This window comes from Jatropha curcas, chromosome 7 (genome assembly GCF_041381405.1).
Source record: "Jatropha curcas cultivar XTBG-Jc1 chromosome 7, XTBG_Jcur_1.0, whole genome shotgun sequence".
NCBI classification, from domain to species: domain Eukaryota; kingdom Viridiplantae; phylum Streptophyta; class Magnoliopsida; order Malpighiales; family Euphorbiaceae; genus Jatropha; species Jatropha curcas.
Window position 1 is genome coordinate 25089801 of NC_143157.1, and position 23271 is coordinate 25113071.

General features: G+C 36.6%; 3 protein-coding genes, 1 non-coding gene and 1 pseudogene across 7 annotated transcripts; 1 reads left to right on the forward strand and 4 right to left on the reverse strand.

Annotated features, from left to right (window-relative positions):
* Positions 1 to 581: 581 nt before the first annotated feature.
* LOC105633064 (ABC transporter C family member 3) lies at positions 582 to 6660 on the reverse strand. The gene is made up of 10 exons (XM_012215589.4): positions 4011 to 6660; positions 3733 to 3819; positions 3012 to 3641; positions 2676 to 2840; positions 2110 to 2401; positions 1784 to 1998; positions 1407 to 1712; positions 1249 to 1312; positions 930 to 1169; positions 582 to 848 (listed from the first exon to the last, which is right to left on the reverse strand). Exons 1-10 carry the CDS (start codon positions 6345 to 6347, stop codon positions 736 to 738), a joined length of 4449 nt encoding a protein of 1482 aa, XP_012070979.1. The 5' UTR covers positions 6348 to 6660; the 3' UTR covers positions 582 to 735.
* Positions 635 to 708, forward strand: TRNAV-CAC (transfer RNA valine (anticodon CAC)). Its single transcript has one exon. It is a non-coding gene; the product is annotated as a tRNA-Val (tRNA).
* A 367-nt stretch (positions 6661 to 7027) lies between the features above and the next one.
* Positions 7028 to 13144, reverse strand: LOC105633067 (ABC transporter C family member 3). 2 transcript variants are annotated; one of them, XM_089723777.1, is made up of 11 exons: positions 12925 to 13135; positions 10558 to 11812; positions 10319 to 10405; positions 9599 to 10228; positions 9255 to 9419; positions 8699 to 8990; positions 8381 to 8595; positions 7999 to 8304; positions 7823 to 7886; positions 7489 to 7728; positions 7028 to 7368 (listed from the first exon to the last, which is right to left on the reverse strand). In XM_089723777.1, exons 2-11 carry the CDS (start codon positions 11788 to 11790, stop codon positions 7208 to 7210), a joined length of 3393 nt encoding a protein of 1130 aa, XP_089579903.1. In that variant the 5' UTR covers positions 11791 to 11812; positions 12925 to 13135; the 3' UTR covers positions 7028 to 7207. The 2 variants fall into 2 exon arrangements, with proteins under 2 accessions (XP_089579903.1, XP_089579902.1); XM_089723776.1 differs by having other exon boundaries at positions 10558 to 13144.
* A 348-nt stretch (positions 13145 to 13492) lies between these two features.
* LOC149495051 (ABC transporter C family member 3 pseudogene) lies at positions 13493 to 16571 on the reverse strand (annotated as a pseudogene). The gene is made up of 2 exons (XR_016321668.1): positions 13939 to 16571; positions 13493 to 13861 (listed from the first exon to the last, which is right to left on the reverse strand). The product of XR_016321668.1 is annotated as an ABC transporter C family member 3 pseudogene (transcript).
* Positions 16572 to 16975: 404 nt separating this feature from the next.
* Positions 16976 to 22888, reverse strand: LOC149495052 (ABC transporter C family member 3-like). Of its 2 annotated transcripts, XM_089723778.1 has the most exons (10): positions 20378 to 22887; positions 20138 to 20224; positions 19394 to 20044; positions 19076 to 19240; positions 18500 to 18791; positions 18183 to 18397; positions 17798 to 18103; positions 17623 to 17686; positions 17288 to 17527; positions 16976 to 17198 (listed from the first exon to the last, which is right to left on the reverse strand). In XM_089723778.1, exons 1-10 carry the CDS (start codon positions 22700 to 22702, stop codon positions 17077 to 17079), a joined length of 4467 nt encoding a protein of 1488 aa, XP_089579904.1. In that variant the 5' UTR covers positions 22703 to 22887; the 3' UTR covers positions 16976 to 17076. The 2 variants fall into 2 exon arrangements, with proteins under 2 accessions (XP_089579904.1, XP_089579905.1); XM_089723779.1 differs by lacking the exon at positions 16976 to 17198 and having other exon boundaries at positions 17280 to 17527; positions 20378 to 22888.
* Positions 22889 to 23271: the final 383 nt, after the last annotated feature.

Here is a 23271-nt window from a genome sequence, read left to right on the forward strand (position 1 = left end):
CTATATTATAGGAATGGAATACTACTAATTGTTTTTATTTTTTTTAATTGATAATATGGTCAAATTATTATTCATTTAGTAAAAAATAAGTTTTTAAATATCATATTTTGAAGTTTATAAATGTATAATCTTATAATTTATATTTGAAGGACATTTAAAGTTTTAATTTTACTATTAGTTTTTTAATTTATTCAATCATTAGATACATTTTTTTTTAAAAAAATAAGATATTTTAGGGCCAACTAAAAATATAAAAGTTAAATGTCATTGTATTAAGATTCATACTTATAATCATAGTTTAATATCAATAAACAAAAATTAGTCAGTTTTAAAATATTTTGTACCTACAAGACAACAAAATTAAGTTTAAAAAAAAAAAGTAAAAGTATTTTAATATAGAAATACATTTTACCTTTAAGGTAATATCTCAAAAAAAAAGGATGATTTTTTTTTTAAATTTTTAACTTCATTTTCAATTGCAATTCATGATATTTTTATTAAATGGTATGAGTGGCATGATTTATTATTTCACATTCAATATATATCTGTTTTTTGGATATCACAGAGAAGGATTGGGGAAATGATAACTAAACAGTTTAGATATTTATTTTTAATCTCCAGCTTAGCTCAAAAGGTCTGGGTGGTGTAGTTGGTTATCACGCTAGTCTCACACACTAGAGGTCCCCGGTTCGAACCCGGGCTCAGACACATATTTTTTTTAAAGTTGCCTTTTGTTTAATTACAAGAACTGGTATTGGACCTCATCGTGTACTCTGCTACAAGTTGTGCAAATGAAGACGACTTGTTCTTTAACAATTTTGCTGGAGAATCATATTCCTCAATATGTCCTGCAGAGCAATTTCTCAAAATTATCAAGAAAACAGAATCTTCAGGACTGTTAAATCTTACTGCCATACACAAATACTTACCATGACTTAAAAGCAGAACCATATCACTATCAAGAACAGAAGTTATCCGATGTGCAATGGTTATAACCGTACAGTCAGAGAAGTCTTGCCTAATAGTTTGCTGAATTAAATTATCAGTAGCCGTATCAACCGATGCAGTAGCTTCATCAAGAATCAACACTTTACTCCTCTTGAGTAGCACTCGCCCGAGACAGACCAGCTGCCTCTGACCAATACTCCAATTATCTCCATTCTCAGAAACTGCAGCACCACCACAACAATCCACACATGTAAATTGCACCCTGGTCAACAAATAGTTTGCGCAGGTAGAAAGACAAACCTGTAGAGTCCAGCATTTTTTCTTTCTTTCTAATTTCATCTCCAAGTTGGCACTTATCTAGAGCCTGGAACCAGCTCTTTGAAAACATACATCAGCATATGACATATACTAAACTATACTAAATTTTTCATCCAGGGAAGAATGGGAAAAAAGACTACCTCCCAAATTTGCTCATTTGTATGCTCTTCGAGTGGGTCCAGGTTAGTGCGTACAGTCCCTTCAAACATGGTTGGATCCTGAGGAATAATGCTCAGTCTTGACCGCAAATCATGCAGTCCAATTGATGAGATATTTAGACCATCAATTAAAATTTGACCAGCTGCAGGTTCAACAATTCGAAAGAGGGTTTGAATGAGAGTTGATTTTCCACTGCCTGTTCTCCCAACAATACCAGTTTTCTTCCGTCCAGGAAAACTACATGTGAGACCTTGCAGCACAAGTGGCATTTGTGGAGCGTACCGGACCTACATCATATTGTTCATTACCAACATGATATGTTAATGCTATATGAAACTGTGAAATCAATTTAAAATACCTGCAGCTTGTCAATAGCAACTTCTCCATGTGATGGCCAAGAATGGTCTGGTCGATTTTCTCGCATTACAAGAGGATGCTCACTAGGAATAGACATGTATTGCAGTATTCTTTCTACTGATATAATCATGCTCTCTGATTTGCATATTTTCCATATTAACTTAGTTTGTAACATGTTCAGGTTGAGTCCATACATCACGGCTAAACCTGCAATGGCTTTAAAAATGGAAAAGCCAAACAAATTATGTGTATCTGATTGGTCAATCAAAATTTGTTGTCAATGAGAAGAAAGAATAATAAATAAAATACAAGATAAGATCAACTTACCTGGATTGAATCTCTCTGAAAAAGAAATTAAGAAAACCAATGATGTTGCAAATGTTATAGAAGAACACATATCCAGTCGAAAGCAAAGCCATTCTATTGCACCAACAATATGAAATTTAGGCCTGCAATATGCATCCATTAGTTTCATATTTGTTTCTTGGAATCTTGATTGCTGATCAAAGCTCCTGATAGTAGTTGATCCTGATATGGTTTCAGCAAAATGCTGGAAAACTGGAGCTCTAGACACTCCAACTAATCGTGAAAGTTCTCTTGCAGAAGGAATATAATATTGCTGCATAATTGTTTTTTCAACCAAAAATAAGGATGAAGAAGATTATGAGAACTACTCTTTTTATGCACAATAAACATAGAAAATTGCAAATCAAAATAAAAGTGAGGTTAAATCTAATTGCATGCCACTAAAACTTGTTTTTTTCTTAAGATAAAAAAAAGAAAAGAAAAAATTGACTCTGTTGGAGAAAAATGGCACCATAAGAAACACAAGGACAGTAAATGATGTATTGGTAGATATTAAATATGAATTTGAAGAGAAAATTGATGATTACCTGATACCAGATGCAGATAGAAATCACAGGGATAAAAATGATAAAAACTTGCCATGTCACCTGAGACATCACTCCAGTGATTCCCAAAAGCTGGATCAGTGTGAAAGCAACAGCCCCAAGTTGATCTGCCATTTGCATATCAACCTGGCTTTGGTCTGTCGAAGCCTATGAAACCACAAATCAATCCATTAAGCAAAACCCTTAATTTTAATACTTTAGGAGTTGAAGGAAAAGTGAAAAAAATTGCTAATATGAACAAAGGTTGGGGCCTTCCATATTTATATTTCATTCAAATATTTGAGCTCCAAATTGACAAGCACAGTGCAATTTACTCACTCTGTTAAGGATTCGTCCACCAGGGGTTGCATCAAAGAAGGACATGGGAGCTCGGATGATGCACCAATGCATTTTATTAAAGAGCGAAGTTGCAGTCTTGTACCCTGCTGTTACAAGAAGGGTGGCTCTGACAAGGACACAAAAAGAACTTCCAATGCAAAAGGCTATATAAACAAATATTAGTGTAGATTCACTAAAAGCAGGTTTCACATCTTTTGACTCAGGAGTTGCCCATGTCATCCAACAGTTGCTACTGATTTGAAGTATCTGAAAGAAAATCTCTGCCAGCAATATAAAGGGCACAAGAGCTCCTCCATATGCTGTTGTGATATATTTCCAGTAGACTGGAAACTCGACTCTACCTTTCTCTCTGTCTTCCTCTTGAATAATCTGTCTTCTGGGCCCATTTATGTCATCTGCGTTACTATTTTGTAAATCTTTTTTTTCTTGTTTCTGCATATCCCTATAAATACTGCTCATTCCACCATCGTCCTTGCATACAATACTTCCATTTTCAGAAAGTGGCAATAAGGCTGCTTTGTGTGCATCTACAAGTTCCATAAAATCTGATCCTGGAATGAGAATATTATTGTACTTTCCAGCCTGTGCAATCCTTCCATCCTTCATGACCTAAAAAAGGTTATAAGTTGAATTCATTGACTTCACTACTGAGGTCATGATCTAAAAGAGGCACTGATGAAAAGAAACGTGATTTACTTACCAAGATAAGGTCAGCTGCGGGTAAGAAATCAACTTGGTGAGTAACGTATATAACAGTTTTTGACTTCAGAAGATTAAGCAAAACTTCCTAACACACAAAGATCAGAAAATAAACTATACAAGAAGCACCATGCATAAAAAAGAAGCTAGATATAAGTAAAGTATAACAAAATGAAATTCACTTACCTGGAATTTTCTTTTTTTTTTGTCTACATGAAATAAAAGCAAATTTTAGCTTGCACCATGAATATTTTTGTTATGGAACAAGAAAGGTTTCACCTTGAATATATGAGAACCAGTATGAGCATCGACAGCACTGAAAGGATCATCAAAGAGATAGATATCAGAATCTTGGTATAGAGCGCGTGCAATCTGAATCCTTTGCTTCTGTCCACCACTTAAATTGACACCCCTTTCACCTATTACTGTTTGGTCGCCGAATGAGAGAACTTTTAAGTCCTTGTGCAGGGAACATGCATCCAGTATCCTATCGTACTTGTCTCTTTCCATCTCCTTGCCAAACAATATGTTCTCTTCGACTGTGCCACTCTTTATCCAAGGTGATTGAGCGATGTACGCCTTCGTACCACGCAATTTAAGTGCTCCTGAGATTTTGAAAAGTTCTCCTAAAATGCAGGAAAGTAAGCTTGACTTGCCTGAACCAACAGTCCCACAAACAGCAATCCTCATCCCGTGGAATACTTCAAGATTTATATCTTTTAGTGTTGGGGTAGGCAAAGACAAATCCCAAGAGAAATTCCCATCAACTATCTCAATTGCTGTACCAGAACTAAATCTTGGAAGCCTCTCAATAACATCCGACTGCAAGTCTTCAAGACGAAGGAATGAAGCAATTCTATCAAGGGAAATCTTGTTCTGCACTATCATAGAAATTGTATCAGGAAGGTGATAAATTGGTTCTTGAAGTATTCTGAATGTAGCTAGTGCAGATAATACTTTCCCTGATTCAAGTGGAATTCCCATAAACATACAAGTACCAAAAGTGGCTACGGACACAAAAGCAGGGGCAACCCAGAAGACAAAATTGGAAATTGCTGACGCATAAGAATATTTCCTCAACCATCTTGTCTCTGTCTTCCGGATTTCAATTATCTTAGACAAAAACTTCATTTCCCATGCCTGAAGCTTGAGTATTCTCATGTTCTTTAAAATCTCAGATGTTGCCTTCATTCTTTTATCTTTAGATTCCATCAACTTGTCCTGAAAATTTTCTTGTAATCTTCCTAATGGATAGTTCAATAACATGACGATAACAGTTGAAACAAAAGTAGCAATAGATGCAAAGCCAAGATGCTTATACAATATGAACAAGGCCAAACCAACTTCCAAGATGACTAACCACAGATCATGAATGTACCAACTAAAGGTACCGATTCTCTCTGTATCAACGGCCATGTAATTGATGATTTCCCCACTTGTGTTGCCTTGCTTTGACTGATGTGAAAGTGTCATGCCCTTATTGTAGATTGTCGCTACCAGCACTGCACGGATTCTAACTCCAGTCTGCTGCAACTTGAAGGAACAATGCCTCTGTGCAAGGCACTCTACAAGCTTTGCAACAACAAAGGTGGAAACTAAAATATAACCCTGATTTTTCAACTTTCCTCGCCCGCTAAGGCATTGAACAAAAGTGTCTATAAGGTATGGACCAACATAAGAAGCTAATGTATACAACAATGTCAAGAAAGCTGTCCATATAATTTCCCTCCAATATGAAAGGAATAATGCTTTTGCAAGCTTAAATGTTGTAACTCCATTATCCAACTCAAGCTTATTTTGAAAAACTGGAAATGCCCCAGCCATGGTATCCCCACCATCAAGTTGAGGAACATCTTCAAGGTCTAAAGTTTTCTTATTTCCAACGGCAATTAGAGAATTCATCCAAGAGAAGGTAAGAATACTGAACAGACCAGCATTTGAGTAAGGAGTTACAGTATCACTCCCTTTTGACTTATTTAAACCAGAATTATCTAAAAGGGGTTCTTCAAGAACAGTATGATTGCTCTTATTTTTCAAGGATCCAACATAACAGAAGAATAATCCAGTGGACATAGATACCATATCAGATGCTAAAACTTGAATTTCTAAGGACAGGTGTTTCCCGTAAACAACTATATCAATAGCAAGGATATAACAAGACATTGTGAAATAAAAACGCCACCAGACTCTCAATAAAAATGGGGACTTTATTTCAGCTGAGTTAAACAAATGGGTTTGCAAATAAACACCAAGTGCAGCCCAAGAGAGTGCTCTAAGCACTGAATCCAAAAGTACCAACAATTTATCACCAGACCAAGAATTTCTATCCCAATAAAAGTAGCTCAATGAACACAAGGAAAGATTGAACAATGAAACACCAAAGCAAAAGAACAAAGTCTGTTTATAACACAAAATCCTCCTATTCTTGTCAAACCTCTCCTTAGAATCTTCTCTATCACCCACCCTAAGATTATTGCACACTAAAGAGACAAATAACACAAGAAACAAAACTAAATGTAATGATCCAGATAACCCACGAAGGAAATTGGGTTTAATGAGCAAGTGAATCAGTGGGAGTGAGTTCGAAAGGAAGTTCGCTAAATCAAGAATTTCCATTCTCAAGAGCTCATGGAAAGTGGAATGGTAAATTTCTGTTGAATCTGGGTCCTCCTTATCTTTTCCTCTGTGCTTGTGTTATGCACACGACACGGTTGATTTCTGTTGAATCTCTGCTTTTCTTTTCCTCTGTGCTTGTGTTATGCACACGACACGGTTGTTCATGCCAACAGCTGGACGCCTAGAGGTATGCAGGTGAGATTTGCACATAATTCTGTCTTTTTCATGAATCAATTCACCAAATGTATAGAAATAGAAATCAATAAATAATTCTGGAATTAAAATTTTCTTTCGGCTTCATTCTTCTTTTATTTCATTGATAAAAAATTACGAAGACGAACTGCTATCATTAACATTAGCATTATAAATATACAAATTAGCCTCTGAAAACGACAATGCTCATGCAGAACACAACAGCCCCTCATGTTTTATTTGCATGGGCAGAAACACCTACAGAAGCCATGTGTAATTTATAATTGTATAACATTTAAGATAATTGCATAAAGATCAAGACAACTATTAAACAATTTCAATTTGTTTTAAATAAATTGTAATAAACTAAATTATTCTTTTATCAATTTTCTAAAAATTCCTCCATCTTTAACTAAGGAGACATTTTAGTTCACCTGATTTATGCATACTAATGACACAGAAGATACAAGAAACAAAACTAGATGCAATAAACAAGAAAAGCCACAGGGTATATATTTCATATTAGAAGAGTTCATTTTCTCCATATAATCCAAGAAACTGCACCTTAATCAGTATAAAATTTTAGTAAAACTGATTACAATAAAACACTCTAATCCTTGATTTGGTTGCCTAAACAACTGAATTCAAACATGACAATTTCGTCATTGTCAAGAAAGGTGAACAGTGGTTTGTGAAGAATCACTATTTATTTCAGTTAACTTCTGAAAACTTGAGTTTGATCTTGCTGAATATTCTGCTACAAGTTGTGCAAATGACGATGACTTGTTTTCGAGTAACCTAGCTGGAGAGTCATATTCCTCCACAAGTCCTGCCCAATGATTATGAAACTATAAGAGCATTGTGCAACATATATAATTTAAATTACACTACCAAATTTAATAATTCTATAATTTGCTGGAATTCTATTAAATTACAGCAACATGCTTACCATGACTTAGAACCAGAACCATGTCGCTATCAAAAACAGAAGTTATTCGATGTGCAATGGTTATAACTGTAGAGTCAAAGAAGTGTTGCCTAATAGTTTGCTGAATTAAATTATCAGTAGCTGTATCAACCGAGGCAGTAGCTTCATCAAGAACCAAGACCTTACTCTTCTTCAGTAGCACTCGCCCGAGACAGACTAGCTGCCTTTGACCCATGCTCCAGTTCTCTCCATTCTCAGTGACTGCAGCACCGATATGATCATTCACAATGTAAATCTATGCCAGAAAGTTAAAAAGATTCGCATTCAACTACATACTGTAGTGAGAACAACATACCCGTTGAATCTAGCTTTTCCTCCTTCTTCCTAACCTCATCTCCAAGTTGGCACTTATCAAGAGCCTGGAACAATTCAATATGTTTTAGCATGCATGTCATTAGAAATTATTTGATTTAGAAACAAAATATCAAATAAAGAATCTTTTTATTAATATTTAGAATTGAAACAACCTACCTCCCAAATTTGATCATCTGTGTACTCTTCAAGAGGGTCCAGGTTACTCCGTACAGTCCCTTCGAACATGGTAGGATCCTGAGGAATAATGCTTAGTCTTGATCGCAAGTCATGCAAACCAATCAATGAGATATTGATGCCATCTATCACAATCTGACCAGCTGCAGGTTCAACAATCCGGAAAATTGTTTGGATGAGAGTTGATTTACCACTGCCTGTTCTCCCCACAATACCAGTTTTCTTCCCTCCTGGGAAAGTACATGTGAGACCTTGCAACACGAGTGGCATATGAGGGGCATACCGAACCTACATTAAATCACTTCTTTTAATACCATATGCCAAACATGAATCAGAATCATCAATTGAAAAAAATCCAGATTACCTGCAAATTATCAATATCAACTTCTCCATGTGATGGCCAAGAAGGGTCTGGCCGGTTTTCATCTACTACAAGAGGAGGCTCACTAGGAATAGACATGTATTGGAGTATTCTCTCTACTGATATCATTTCGTTCTCTAGACTACAAATATTCCATATCACCATAGCTTGCAGCATGTTTAGATTGAGTCCATATGTCACAGCCAAACCAGCAATGGCTTTGAAAATGGAAAAGTATAAGGAATAGGTGAATCACAAGCTCATAAAATCATCGTCAAAGAGAAGAAAGATGAATAGCTATATGAGACAGGAGCTACTAACCTGGATCGATTCCCTTCGGAAATGAGATTAAGAAAAACAAAGAGAAAGCAAATGTAAGAGAAGAGAACATATCCAAGCGGAAGCAAAGCCATTCTGTTGCCCCAGCACTATGAAAATCCGGCCGAAAATATGCATCCGTCAATGTCATATTCATTTCTTGGAATCTTGATTGTTGACCAAAGCTTCTGATAGTTGTCGATCCAGAAATTGTTTCAGCAAAATGTTGGATAACTGGAGCTTCGCATACTCCAATCAATCGTGAAAGTTCTCTTGCAGATGGGAGGTAGTATTGCTGCAAAAAGAAAAAAAAAATTGTGAGAACTCTGTCTCTATTTGTTAACAAAAATAGGCAATATTCATAAAGAATTGAAAGTTTTTGTTGTTTTAATTTCTTTTATGTTAAGCATGTTAAAGGAAAAAAATTTTAAATGGGAATGAGCAGGCAATAAAAAAAATATTGGTATAAGAAACACAAAAGGAGTTGCATTAGCAGGCATCACATGCTGAGGGATTATTTGGCATATAAACAAGTGTTTTAAGAGATAATGACGATTACCTGGTACCAGATGCAGGCAGCGATTGCAGGGATAAAGATAATAAAAACTTGCCAAGCTACCTGAGACATCACTGCAATGGTTCCCAGAAGCCGGATCATTGAGAATGCAACAGATGCAACTTGATTTGGAATTTGCATATCCACTGCACTTTGGTCTGTAGAAGCCTATTAGGGCAGACACATATTACTGTGAACCAGATCTTTCTGATTTTCAATGGACTAAAGAGACAGAAAAATACAGAAAAACACTTGAATGATTGATGAAGCCTTCAAAATTCACATGCGGTGCAAATGCAAATATTTATGGAACTAATTGAAGAAAATACAAGACAAAATTAACTTACTCTGTTGAGGATTCGCCCACTTGGAGTTGCATCAAAAAAGGACATAGGTGCACGGAAAATGCAAAAATGCATTTTATTGAATAGTATAGTTGCTGTCTTGTACCCTGCTGTTACAAGAAGTGTGGCTCTGCCCAGGATGCAAAAAGAACTTGCAAAAGCCAAAGCTACATAGACAATTATTAATGTGAACCCACTAACAACAGGTTTGACATCTTTTGATGCTGGAGTTGCCCAAGCCATCCAATAGTTGCTACCAATTTGAAGGAGCTGAAAGAGAATCTGCGCCAGCAAAATAAGTGGCACCAGGGCTCCTCCATATGCAGTTGTTATATATTTCCAGTATACTGGGAATCCAACTTTACCTTTTACTCTTTCTTCTTCTTGAACAAGTTGTCCTTTGGGTTCAGCAATCTCATCTTTATTTTCTTCTTTTGAGAGAGCTCCATTGCTAGTGCTCATGCCACCATTATCCTTGCTGATACTTTCATTTCCAGAAGTTGACCCTCCCTGTTTGGAATCAAGTACCGATAAAGCTGTCTTATGTGCACCAACAAGTTCTATAAAATCTGACCCTGAATTGAGAATGTCGTTGTACTTTCCAGCCTGGGTGATCCTTCCATCTTTCATGACCTGATCAGAAGGTACAAGTTGAATCCAATTATTCCATTAGTTGAGATATAAATCCCAGAAGCATTGAAGAATAAAAATGTAATCACTCACCAATATTAGATCTGCAGCTGGTAAGAACTCAACTTGATGAGTAACATAAATAACAGTTTTCGAACTCAATAGGCCAAGCAAAACCTCCTATAATGAATGATCAAAAAAATATACTTTATGAAAAGTGCCTTTCTTTAGCCATGCGTAAAAAGGAATAGAAAAATAGCACAAAGAACGTAACTAGAAACAAATCATCGCCTGCACCATGTCCAATGGAATTGGTAAGGAGAATCATTCACCTTAAATAGATGAGATCCTGTATGTGCATCAACAGCACTAAATGGATCGTCAAATAGATAGATATCAGCATCTTGGTAGAGAGCTCTAGCAATCTGTATTCTCTGTTTTTGTCCACCACTAAGATTGATACCCCTTTCACCTATAACCGTTTGATCACCGAATGAGAGGATTTCCAGGTCCTTCTTCAGGGAACATGCATCCAATATCCTTTCGTACATTTCTCGGTCCATTGATTTACCAAATAATATATTCTCCTCAATCTTGCCACTAAGTATCCATGGTGACTGAGCAACATAAGCCATTTCCCCACATAGCTTAAGTGTCCCCGAGATCTTGGGTACCTCTCCCAAAATGCAGGAGAGTAAGCTCGACTTGCCTGAACCAACGGTACCACATACAGCAACCCTCATACCATGGAAAACTTTCAAATTAATGTCTTTTAGTGTTGGATTTGGAGAAGACAAGTCCCAGGAGAAATTCCCATCAGCTATTTCTACTGCTGTGTCACAACTACCCCTTGGAAGCCTCTCTACAACATCAGACTGCAAGTCATCAAGACGTAGAAAAGATGCAATTCTATCAAGGGAAACCTTGGTCTCAACCATCATAGAAATTGTGTCGGGAAGATTAAAGATTGGCTCTTGAAGAACCTGCAGAGTTGCAAGTGTGGATAAGATCTTTCCAGACTCAAGTGGGATTCCCATAAGCACACAAGTGCCAAAAGTGGCCACAGACACAAGAGTAGGAGCGCCCCAGGAGACAAAACTGACAATTGCTGAAGTGTAATCGAATTTCTTCAACCAACCTGTCTCAGTGTTTCGGAGCTCAATAATCTTAGTCAAAAACTTCATTTCCCATGCCTGGAGCTTCAGGATTTTCATATTCCTTAAAATTTCAGATGTCGTTTTCATTCTTTCGTCTTTAGCTTCCATCAATTTGTCCTGAAATTTCTCCTCTAATCTCCCTAATGGATAATTGAACAACATGACAATAATAGTTGCAACAAGAGCAGCAACTGATGCAAGCCCAATATTTTTATACAATATGAACAAGGCCAAACTAACTTGGATAATGACCAGCCAAGAATCATGCATGTACCAGCAAAACCTAGGAATTCGTTCGGCGTCAACAGTCATAAAATTGATCATCTCCCCACTAGTGTGGCCCTGCTTTGACTGGCATGAAAGGGTCAAGCCCTTGTTGAAGATCATAGCCATAAGTGATGAACGCATCCTAATTCCAATTTGCTGCACCCTAAAGAACAAGTGCCTCTGTGAGAGGCACTCTACAACCATTCCAACCAAAAAGGCAGAAGCTAAAAAATATCCCTGATTTTTAAACCGTTCTTGCCCATTAAGGCATTGAACGAACTCATCTATGAGGTACGGACCAACATAAGAAGCTATTGTGTATAACAGTGCAAGAAAAGCTGTATACAGAATTTCTTTCCAGGCTAAGAAAAACAATGCCTTGACAAGCTTGAACATAGAAACTCCACTAGTAGCACCACTATATGACTCAAGTTTATTTTTGAAGATTGGAAATGACCCCATTACACTATCCTTACTATGAAGTTGAGGAACATCTTCAAGGTCTATAGTTTTCTTATTACCAAGAGCAATTAAGGAACCCATCCAAGAGAAGGTAAGAAAGCTTAAAATACCAGCATTTGAATAAGGAGTTACAAAATCACCTCCTCTAGATTTATTTAATTCTAAATTATTACCATTTAAATTATCATTCAATAGAGGTTCTTCAAGAGGGGTATTTTGGCCCTTAATTTTCAAGAATCCCACATAACAAAGAAACAAACCAGCAAACACAGAGACTGTATCTGATACTAAATACTGGACTTGGGAGGACACATGCTCATGTTTTCTAGAAAGAACAATGTCCACGACAAGAAAATAACAAGAAATTGAAAAATAAAAGCCCCACCAAACTCTCAATGGAAATGGGAACTTAATACCAGGTGAATTAAAAAATTGGGTATGCAAATATACAGAAAGTGCACCCCAAGAGAGAGTTCTAACAGCTAAATCCAAAAGAGTAACTACATCATCATCAGACCAACCATTTCTATACCAATAGAAATAGCTCAACAAACACCAGACAAAATCGAACGCAAAAACACCCAAACAACAGAATAGAGCGAGTTTGTAACACAATTCGCTCTTGTTATTGTCAAACTTCTCTTTAATATCTTCACTATCACCCATCCTAAGCTTCTTAAAGAGAAAGGAGAGTAAAAACACAAATAACAAAACTAGGTGTAAAGAACCAGAAATTCCGCGAAGGAAAATGGGCTTGAGTAGAAAATCAGTGCCTGAATACATTAATGAAGGTGAATTAGAAAGAAAAGATACCATCGTACTCCTTATTGAATCAGCTAGTTCCATTTTTCAGAGGCAGGAAAAGTCGCAGCAAACTTAACAGAGAGGTAAAAACCCAAGCGCGAGGTGTGAAATCAGACAAAAACTATACAGCAGTTGTGCATCTTTTTACTGGAAAATCACAATGAATTTTCCCGGCAAGTTGACTTTTTTTTTAGGACAATAAGTCTCCCCAGAATACAGAAAATGACAAGATGATGAGGTCATTGATATATAATAATTGATCTGATCAACACTTTTTTAATAATCACACACCCAAAGTCTGCAACAACTTGTGTTTAGATTCCTTAAATCACGTTCCAAAAATACTCGGTTTTACAAAAAAAATTAATTTTTATATTTAGAAATGAGATTAGTCATGAAAAAATAATTTTAAATATTGAAAATAACGTCATTTTAATCTTGATGTCACAGGAATTTTAATTTTTTTTAAAAGGAAGAATCCAATTAATTATAATGGATTTGTTGTCAAATTTTATTATTAAATATTTGTATAAAAAATAAATTAATTGAATTTTTCTGAATTTACATGTTGTCTAGATAAGAAATTTAATTTTTTTCAGTAAATTTGAATTTAGTTGAAATTTTACATAATCCTTCACCTTCACCTTTTCCTTTTTTTTTTCTTTTTCAAAAACTAAATATATTCAGATTTCAATAATTAAATTTAGATCAATATAAATAGTTTAAGAACATAATAAAGTTCATTTATCTTGTAATAAAACTGGATGATGAAGTTAAAAACTCTACTGCTCTTAATCACTGTGGAAACCAATCATGAACTGCATCCACACTCTTCAGCCTCGTTGGAGTTTTGATCTTGCTGTTAATATTCTGATACAAGTTCTGCAAATGACGATGAATTTGTTTTCTAATAACCTAGTTGGAAAGTCGAATTCCTCGATGAGTCCTGCACAACGATTGATTATATGGAAACATAAGAACAATGTCCAATGTATATAATTTAAATTACAGAAACGTACTTACCATGACTTAGAAGCAGAACCGTGTCGCTATCAAGAACAGAAGTTATTCGATGTGCAATGGTTATAACTGTACAGTCAGAGAATAAATCCCAGAAGCATTGAAGAATAAAAATGTAATCACTAATCACTCATCAATATTAAATCTGCAGCTGGTAAGAACCCAACTTGATGAGTAACATAAATAACAGTTTTTTAACTCAGTAGGCCAAGAAAAACCTCCTATAATGTAATGATCAAACAAATATTCTTTATTAGAAGTGCCATTCTTTTGCCATGAATAAAGAAGAACAGAAAAATAGCACAAAGAACGTAACTAGAAACAAATTGTGGCCTGCACCATGTCCAGTGGAATTGGTAAGGAGAATCATTCACCTTAAACAGATGAGATCCTGTATGTGCATCAACAGCACTAAAAGGATCATCGAATAGAAAGATATCAGCATCTCGGTAGAGAGCTCACGCAATATGTATTCTCTGTTTTTGTCCACCACTCAGATTGATACCCCTTTCATCTATAAGTGTTTGGTCACCAAATGACAGGATTTCCAGGTCATTCTTCAGGGAACATGCCTCCAAAATCCTTTCGTACCTTTCTCTGTCCATTGATTTCCAAATAATATGTTCTCTTCAATCTTGCCACTCTGTATCCATGTTGATTGAGCAACATAGGCCTTTTCCCCAAATAGCTTAAAGTGTCCTAGAGATCTTGGGTACCTCTCCCAAAATGCAGGAGAGTAAGCTCGATTTGGAGAAGATAAGTCCCAAGAGAAATTCCCATCATCTAGTTCTACTGCTGTGTCATAACTATCCCTTGGAATCCTCTCTACAACATCAGACTACAAGTCATCAAGACATAGGAAAGATGCAATTCTATCAACGGAAACCCTGGTCTCAACCATCGTAGAAATTGTGTCAGGAAGATTAAAGATTAGCTACTGAAGAATCCGGAATGTTGCAAGTGCAGATAAGATCTTTCCAGACTCGAGTGGGATTCCCATAAGGACACAAGTGCCAAAAGTAGCCATAGACACGAGAGTAGGAGCACCCTAGGAGACAAAACTGACAATTGCTGTAGTATAGTTAACTATCTTCGACCATCCTGTTTCAGTGTTTCGGAGCTCAATAATCTTAGACAAAAACTTCATTTCCCATGCCTGCAGCTTTAGGATTCTCATATTCCTTAAAATATCAGACATTGCTTTCATTCTTTTGTCTTTAGATTCCATCAACTTGTCCTGAAATTTCTCCTCTAATCTTCTTAATCGATAGTTCAACAACATGACAATAACAGTTGCAACAAAAGCTGCAATTGATGCAAGCCCAAGATTTTTGTACAATATGAATAAGGCCAAACTAACTTGGATGATGACCAGCCAAATCATGCATGAACCAGCAAAATGTTGCAATTCGCTTGGTATCAACAGTCATCAGATTGATGCTATCCCCACTAGTGCGGCCCTGCTTTGACTGGCATGAAAGGGTCAAACCCCTGTTGTAGATCATAGCCATAATTGATGAACGCATCCTAATTACAATTTGTCGCAACCTAAAGTTCAAGTGCCTCTCTGAGAGGCACTGTACAACCATTCCAATTAAAAAGGCAGAAGCCAAAACATATCCCTGATTTTTTAACTGCCCTCGCCCATTAAGGCATTGAACAAATTCATCTATGAGGTATGGACGGGCATAAGAAGCCATTGTGTTTAACAGTGAAAGAAAAGCTGTATACAGAATCTCTTTCCAAGCTAAGAAGAAAAATGCCTTGACAATCTTAAATGGAGTAACTCCACTAGTAGTACCACTATATGACTCGAGTTTATTTTGGAAAACTGAAAATGACCCAGTTACACTATCCACACTATGAAGTTGAGGAACATCTTCAAGGTCTATAGTTTTCTTATTACCAACAGCAATTAGGGAATCCATCCAAGAGAAGGTAAAAAAGCTGAAAATGCATTTAATAAGGAGTAACAAAATCACCTTCCCTCGATTTATTTAATTCTAAATCATTACCACTTAATTTATCATTCAATAGAGGTTCTTCAAAATGGGTAAATTCACCCTTAATTTCCAAGAACCCCACGTAACAACGAAACAAACCGGCGGAAACAGAGACTGCATCTGATACTAAATACCGAACTTGGAAGGACACATGTTCATGTTTCTAGAAAGAACAATGTCCACAGAAAGACAAGAAGAAGAAATTAAAAAATAAGAGGCCCACCAAACTCTCAGTGGAAATGGGTACTTAATATCAGGTGAATTAAAAAATTGGATATGCAAATAGACAGAAAGTGCACCCCAAGAAAGTGTTCTAACCGCTAAATCCAAAAGCATAACTACATCATAATCAGACCAACCACTTCTATGACAATAGAAGTAGCTCAACAAACACCAGACTAAATCGAACACAGAAACACTCAAACAACAGGTTAGAGTGAGTTTGTAACACAATTCCCTCTTGTTATTATCAAGCTTCTTTTTCGTATCTTCACTATCACCAATCCTAAGTTTCTTAAAGACAAAAGGGACTAATAACGCAAAACCAGAAAACCCGTGAAGGAAAATGGGCGTGAGGAGAAAATCACTACTTGAATATAATACTGAAGGTGAGTTAGAAAGAAAAGATACCATCTACTCCTTATTGAATCAGCAAGTTCTAATTTCTGAGAGGTTTTTTCGAGGTTTTAGCTAAATAGGTGTTTGCTGGAAAGACTTTAAGAAACAAAAACAATTTAAAAAAAAAAAAAAAAAAACTGTGCGTCTTTTTACTGGAAAAATGCACAGAATTTTCCCACAAAATTTGTTCTTTTCTTTCTTCCAGTTCTGCTGTTATGAACACTTCTCTAATCTATTACTTTCCTGCATTTTTTTTTTTTTTTCCTTTTGCAGTCTCTGGGAAATGAAGAAGGCGCAAGGCGCTGGTGGACGACTGCTCTCTGTATTATATGGAAACCGTTAAAGGAGCAGAAATTACAAATCGCTCTCTCTGTATTTTCCTTTTATAGGATTCTCTCTAATCTGTCGACGTATAAGAATTATAACCATTATAACCGGAATGTCAGCACTTTTTTCAGGGTTAGGAGTAACAAAGTTGAGAATTGATGATGCTCAACAATGGTTTATGAAGAATTGCTATTTATTCGGTTAGCTTCTCAAAACTGGAGTTTGATCTTGCTGAATATTCTGCTACAAGTTGTGCAAACGACGATGCCTTGTTTTCTAATAACCGAGTCGGAGAGTCATATTCCTCGATGAGCCCTGCACAATTATTACCAAATATGAAACTATAAGAACATTGCGCAACATTCATAATTTAAATTACAGCAATAAATTTAATAATTACTTACCATGACTTAGAAGCAGAACCATGTCACTATCAAGAACAGAAGTTATTCGATGTGCAATGGTTATAACTGTACAGTCAGAGAAGTGTTGCCTAATAGTTTGCTGAATTAAATTATCAGTAGCTGTATCAACCGAGGCAGTAGCTTCATCAAGAATCAAGACTTTACTCCTCTTGAGTAGCACTCGCCCGAGACAGACTAGCTGCCTTTGACCCATACTCCAGTTCTCTCCATTCTCAGTGACTGCAGCACCAGTATGATTATTCACAATGTAAATCTATGCCAGAAAGTTAAAAAGATTCGCATTCAACTAACATGGTATAATAAGAATAACAGACCTGTTGAATCTAGCTTTTCCTCCTTCTTCCTAACCTCATCTCCAAGTTGGCACTTATCAAGAGCCTGGAACAATTCAATATATTTTAGCATGCATGTCCTTAGAAATTATTTGATTTAGAAACAAAATATCAATAAAGAATCTTTTTATTAATATTTAGAATTGAAACAACCTACCTCCCAAATTTGATCATCTGTGTACTCTTCAAGAGGGTCCAGGTTACTCCGTACAGTCCCTTCGAACATGGTAGGATCCTGAGGAATAATGCTTATTCTTGATCGCAAGTCATGCAAACCAATCAATGAGATATTGATGCCATCTATCACAATCTGACCAGCTGCAGGTTCAACAATCCGGAAAATTGTTTGGATGAGAGTTGATTTACCACTGCCTGTTCTCCCCACAATACCAGTTTTTTTCCCTCCTGGGAAAGTACATGTGAGACCTCGCAACACGAGTGGCATATGAGGGGTATACCGAACCTATATTAAATCACTTACATTAATATCATATGCCGTACATGATTCAGAATCATCAATTGAAATAATCAAGATCCATTACCTGCAAATTACAAATATCTACTTCTCCATGTGATGGCCAAGAAGGGTCTGGCCGGTTTTCATCTACTACAAGAGGAGGCTCACTAGGAATAGACATGTATTGGAGTATTCTCTCCACTGATATCATTTCGTTCTCTAGACTACAAATATTCCATATCACCATAGCTTGCAGCACGTTTAGATTGAGTCCATATGTCACAGCTAAACCGGCAATGGCTTTGAAAATGGAAAAACAAAAGGAAAATGTGAATTTCAAGCTCATCAAATTGTCTCAAAGAGAAGAATGATGAATAGCTATATGAGACAGGAGCTACAAACCTGGATTAATTCCCTCCGGACAAGAGATTAAGAAAAACAAAGAGAAGGCAAATGTGAGACAAGAGAATATATCCAAGCGGAAGCAAAGCCATTCCATTGCACCAGCAACATGAAATGCAGGTCGAGAATATGCATCAGTCAGGTTCATATTTGTTTCTTGGAATCTTGATTGGTGATCAAAGCTTCTGACAGTTGTCGATCCTGAAATTGTTTCGGCGAAATGTTGGATAACTGGGGCTTTACACACTCCAACCAATCGTGAAAGCTCTCTTGCAGATGGGAGATAGTATTGCTGCAAAACAAAAAAATTGTGAGGACTCTGTCTCTGAATGGTAAATGATGATAGTCAATATTCATAAAAAGTTGAAAGTTTAACTACATTGAATTGTATACAACTAAGACTTATTGTGTTCTCTAATTTCTTTATTTTAAGCATATTAAAGGAAATTTTAAATGGGAATAACCAGACAATAAAAAGCGATGGCATAAGAAACACAAGGAGTTGTATTAGCAGGCATCACGGCAGAGGAATTATTAGACATATAAGCTAGTGTTTTAAGAGGTACTGAGCATTACCTGGTACCAGATGCAGGCAGCAATTGCAGGGATAAAGACAATAAAAACTTGCCAAGCTACCTGAGACATTACAGCACTGATTCCCAAAAGCTGGATCATTGAAATTGCAACAGAACCGACTTGATATGGAATTCGCATATCGACTGCGCTTTGGTCTGTAGAAGCCTATTAGGGCAAAAACAAATCAACTGAGACCTATATTTTTCTGGTTTAATTGAAATTAAAGGACATAAAGATGGATGAAAAAAAAAACTATAATTGTGGATAAAGTCTTCAAATTTAATTAATTGAAGAGAATATATGAAAAAATTTTCTTACTCTGTTTAGGATTCGCCCACTCGGAGTTGCATCAAAGAAGGACATGGGAGCACGGAAAATGCAAAAATGCATTTTATTAAATAGCATAGTTGCTGTCTTGTTCCCAGCTGTTACAAGAACTGTGGCTCTGGCAAGGATGCACAAAGAACTTCCAACAGCCAAAGCTACATAGACGATTATTAATTTGAACCCACTAACAACAGGTTCCACATCCTTTGACAACGGAGTTGCCCAAGCCATCCAATAGTTGCTACCAATTTGGAGGACCTGCAAGAGAATCTGTGCCAGCAAAAAAAAGGGCACCACGGCTCCTCCATATGCAGTTGTCAGATATTTCCAGTATACATGGAATCCAACTTTACCTTTTTCTCTCTCTTCTTCTTGAACAAGCTGTCGTTTGGGCTCAGCTATCACTCCAGCTTTACCATTTTGTACATCTTTATTTTCTTCTTTCGATAGAACTCCATTGGTAATGCTCATGCCATCAACATCCTGGCTGATACTTTCATTTCCAGAAGTCAACCCTGCCTGTTTGGAATCAAGTACAGATAAAGCTGTCTTATGTGCACTAACAAGTTCCATAAAATCAGACCCTGAATTGAGAATGTCATCGTACTTCCCAGCCTGTGTGATCCTTCCATCTTTCATCACCTAACCCGAAGGAAAAAGTTGAATCCAATCATTCCATTGCGTTTAAGATGATAAATCCTAAAAGTATAGAAGAATAGAAATGTAATAACTCACCAATATTAAATCAGCAACTGGTAAGAATTCAACTTGATGAGTAACATAAATAACAGTTTTTGAACTCAACAGGCCAAGCAAAACTTCCTGCAATGCAATGATCAAACAAATATACTTTATGAGAAGTGCCATTCTATTGTCATGCGTAAAAAAGAACAGAAAAATGGCACAAAGTATGTGACTAAAAACAAATCACGGCCTGCACCATGCCAGTGGGAATTTAGAAGGAGAATTACTTACCTTAAATAGATGAGATCCGGTATGAGCATCAACTGCGCTAAAGGGATCGTCAAATAGATAGATATCAGCATCTTGGTAGAGAGCTCGTGCTATCTGTATTCTCTGTTTCTGTCCACCACTCAGATTGATACCCCTCTCACCTATAACTGTTTGGTCACCGAATGGGAGGATTTCCAGGTCCTTCTTCAGAGAACATGCCTCCAATATCCTTTCATACCTTTCTTTGACCATCTCCTTGCCAAATAATATGTTCTCTTCAATCTTGCCACTCTGTATCCAAGGCGACTGAGCAACATAGGCCTTTTTCCCACATAGCTTAAGTGTCCCCGATATCTTGGGCACCTCTCCCAAAATGCAGGACAGTAAGCTCGACTTGCCTGATCCAACAGTACCACATACAGCAACCCTCATACCATGGAAAACTTTAAAATTAATGTCTTTTAGGGTTGGATTTGGAGAAGACAAGTCCCACGAGAAATTCCCATCACCTATTTCTACTGCTGTGTCAGAACTACCTCTAGGAATCTTCTCTATAACATCAGACTGCAAGTCATCGAGACGTAGGAAAGATGCAATTCTGTCGAGGGAAACCTTGGTTTGAACCATCATAGAAATTGTGTCAGGAAGATTATAGATTGGCTGCTGAAGAATCCTAAATGTGGCAAGTGCGGACAAGATTTTCCCTGACTCAAGTGGGATTCCCAAAAGCACACAAGTACCAAAAGTGGACACAGACACTAAAGTAGGAGCAGCCCAGAAGACAAAACCGACAATTGCTGAAGTGTAAACAAATTTCTTCAACCATCCTGTCTCAGTGTTTCGGAGCTCAATAATCTTAGACAAAAACTTCATTTCCCATGCCTGCAGCTTCAGGATTCTCATATTCCTTAATATCTCAGATGTTGCTTTCATTCTTTTGTCTTTAGATTCCATTAACTTCTCCTGAAATCTCTCCTGTAGTCTCCCTAATGGATAGTTCAACAACATGACAATAATAGTTGCAAGCAAAGCTGCAACTGCTGCAAGCCCAAGATTTTTATACAATATAAATAAGGCCAAACTAACTTGGATGATTACCAGCCAAGGATCATGCATGTACCCGCTAAAGTCACCAATTCGCCCTGCATCAACTGTCATAAAATTGATGATCTCCCCACTAGTGTGGCCTTGCTTTGACTGGCATGAAATGGTTAAGCCTTTGTTGTAGATCATAGCCATAAGTACTGAGCGCATCCTAATTCCAATTCGCTGCAACCAAAAGAACCAGTGCCTCTGTGAGAGGCACTCTACAACCTTCCCAATAAAAAAGGCAGAAGCTAAAATATATCCCTGATTTTTATACTGCCCTCGCCCATTGAGGCATTGAACAAACGCATCTATAAGGTATGGACCGACATAGGAAGCCGCTGTGTACAGCAGCGCAAGAAAAGCTGTATACAGAATTTCTTTCCAAACTGATGAGAACAGTGCCTTCACAAGCTTAAATGTAGTAACTCCACTAGTGGCACCACTATATGACTCGAGTTTATTTTTGAAAACTGGAAAAGACCCAACTACACTATCCACACTATGAAGTTGAGGAACATCTTCAAGGTCTATGGATTTCTTATTACCAACAGCAATTAGGGAACCCATCCAAGAGAAGGTAAGAAAGCTGAAAATACCAGCATTTGAGTAAGGAGTTACAAAATCACCTCCCCTAGACTTGGTTGAATCTAAATTATTACCATCTAATAGAGGTCCTTCAAGAAGTGTATATTCACCCTTAATTTTCAAGAACCCCACAAAACAAAGAAACAAACCAGTGAAGACAGAGACTGCATCTGATACTAAATAGTGAACTTGGGAGGACACATGTTCATGTTTTCCATAAAGAAAAATGTCCACGACAAGACAATAACAAGAAATTGAAAAATAAACGCCCCACCAAACTCTCAATAGAAATAGGAACTTAATATCAGGTAAAATAAAAAATTGGGTATGCAAATAGACAGAAAGTGCACCCCAAGAGATTGCTCTAAGCGCGAAATCCGAAAGGGTAACTATTTCATCATCAGACCAACCACTCCTATACCAATAGAAGTAGCTCAATAAGCACCAGACAAAACTGGACACCGAAACGCCCAGACAACAGAACAGAGCGAGTTTGTAACACAATGCCCTCTTGGTATTATCAAACCTCTGTTTAATATCTTCACTACCACCCACACTAAGTTTCTTAAAAACAAACGTGACTAATAACACAAATAACAAAAGTAAGTGTAAAGAGCCAGAAAACCCGCGGAGGAAAATGGGTTTGAGGAGAAAATCAGTACCTGAAAACATTATTGAAGGTGAGTTTGAAAGAAAGATACTATCGTATTCCTTATTGAATAAGCGAGTTCCACCTTTGAGAGGTTTTTGGGTTCACTCATATACATATATAGAATCGAGTTTTTGAAGCAGAAGATAAAATACAGAGCGACAGAGGTCAAAGATGCAATCCTTGAGGCGAGGAAACGTGGAGGACAAGACTTGGGAGACGGAGAAATTGAATTAGAAAAATTTTTATTTTGTTAACTTTTTTACATTTAGAAATAACATCATTTATAAAAAAAAAAATTTTAATTTTGAAAATCATGTCAATTAAAGCTTGATTTCGTAAGAATTTACTTTTTTTTTAGGGATAACTAGTTTTGTCTGACACGCGTTGCACGTTGAATGTAATCATCAATTTTTAATAGTTGCAAATAAATATAATTTAATTTATATATAAATTTTTTAATTTTTATTATAAATTATCCATACTACTTATCATTGTCATTATATCGATCAATTTCATTCTTTTAATTATTTCAATTTGATAAAATTCGAGAGCGAGTTTTCTATCTCCAAATTATTGTAAACAATTTATA

Bases quoted from the DNA above. Each gene is read 5' to 3' on its own strand.
- LOC105633064 (XM_012215589.4), bottom strand. From the start codon at position 6,347: ATGGAAATTCTTGATTTAGCGAACTTCCTTTCGAACTCACTCCCACTG. The intron at 2,402-2,675 runs GTAATCATCAAT...ACAATTATGCAG, and splicing joins CTATCTGCATCTGGTATCAG to CAATATTATATTCCTTCTGC. The intron at 849-929 runs GTAAGTATTTGT...ATTGCTCTGCAG, and splicing joins GGTTCTGCTTTTAAGTCATG to GACATATTGAGGAATATGAT.
- LOC105633067 (XM_089723776.1), bottom strand. From the start codon at position 12,957: ATGGAACTAGCTGATTCAATAAGGAGTACGATGGTATCTTTTCTTTCT. The intron at 10,406-10,557 runs GTGAATGATTCT...CATTCATTATAG, and splicing joins CAGGATCTCATCTATTTAAG to GAGGTTTTGCTTGGCCTATT. The intron at 7,369-7,488 runs GTAAGCATGTTG...ATCATTGGGCAG, and splicing joins GGTTCTGGTTCTAAGTCATG to GACTTGTGGAGGAATATGAC.
- LOC149495052 (XM_089723778.1), bottom strand. From the start codon at position 22,702: ATGTTTTCAGGTACTGATTTTCTCCTCAAACCCATTTTCCTCCGCGGG. The intron at 18,104-18,182 runs GTAATGGATCTT...GATTTAATATAG, and splicing joins TAGATATTTGTAATTTGCAG to GTTCGGTATACCCCTCATAT. The intron at 17,687-17,797 runs GTAGGTTGTTTC...GAATTGTTCCAG, and splicing joins CAGATGATCAAATTTGGGAG to GCTCTTGATAAGTGCCAACT.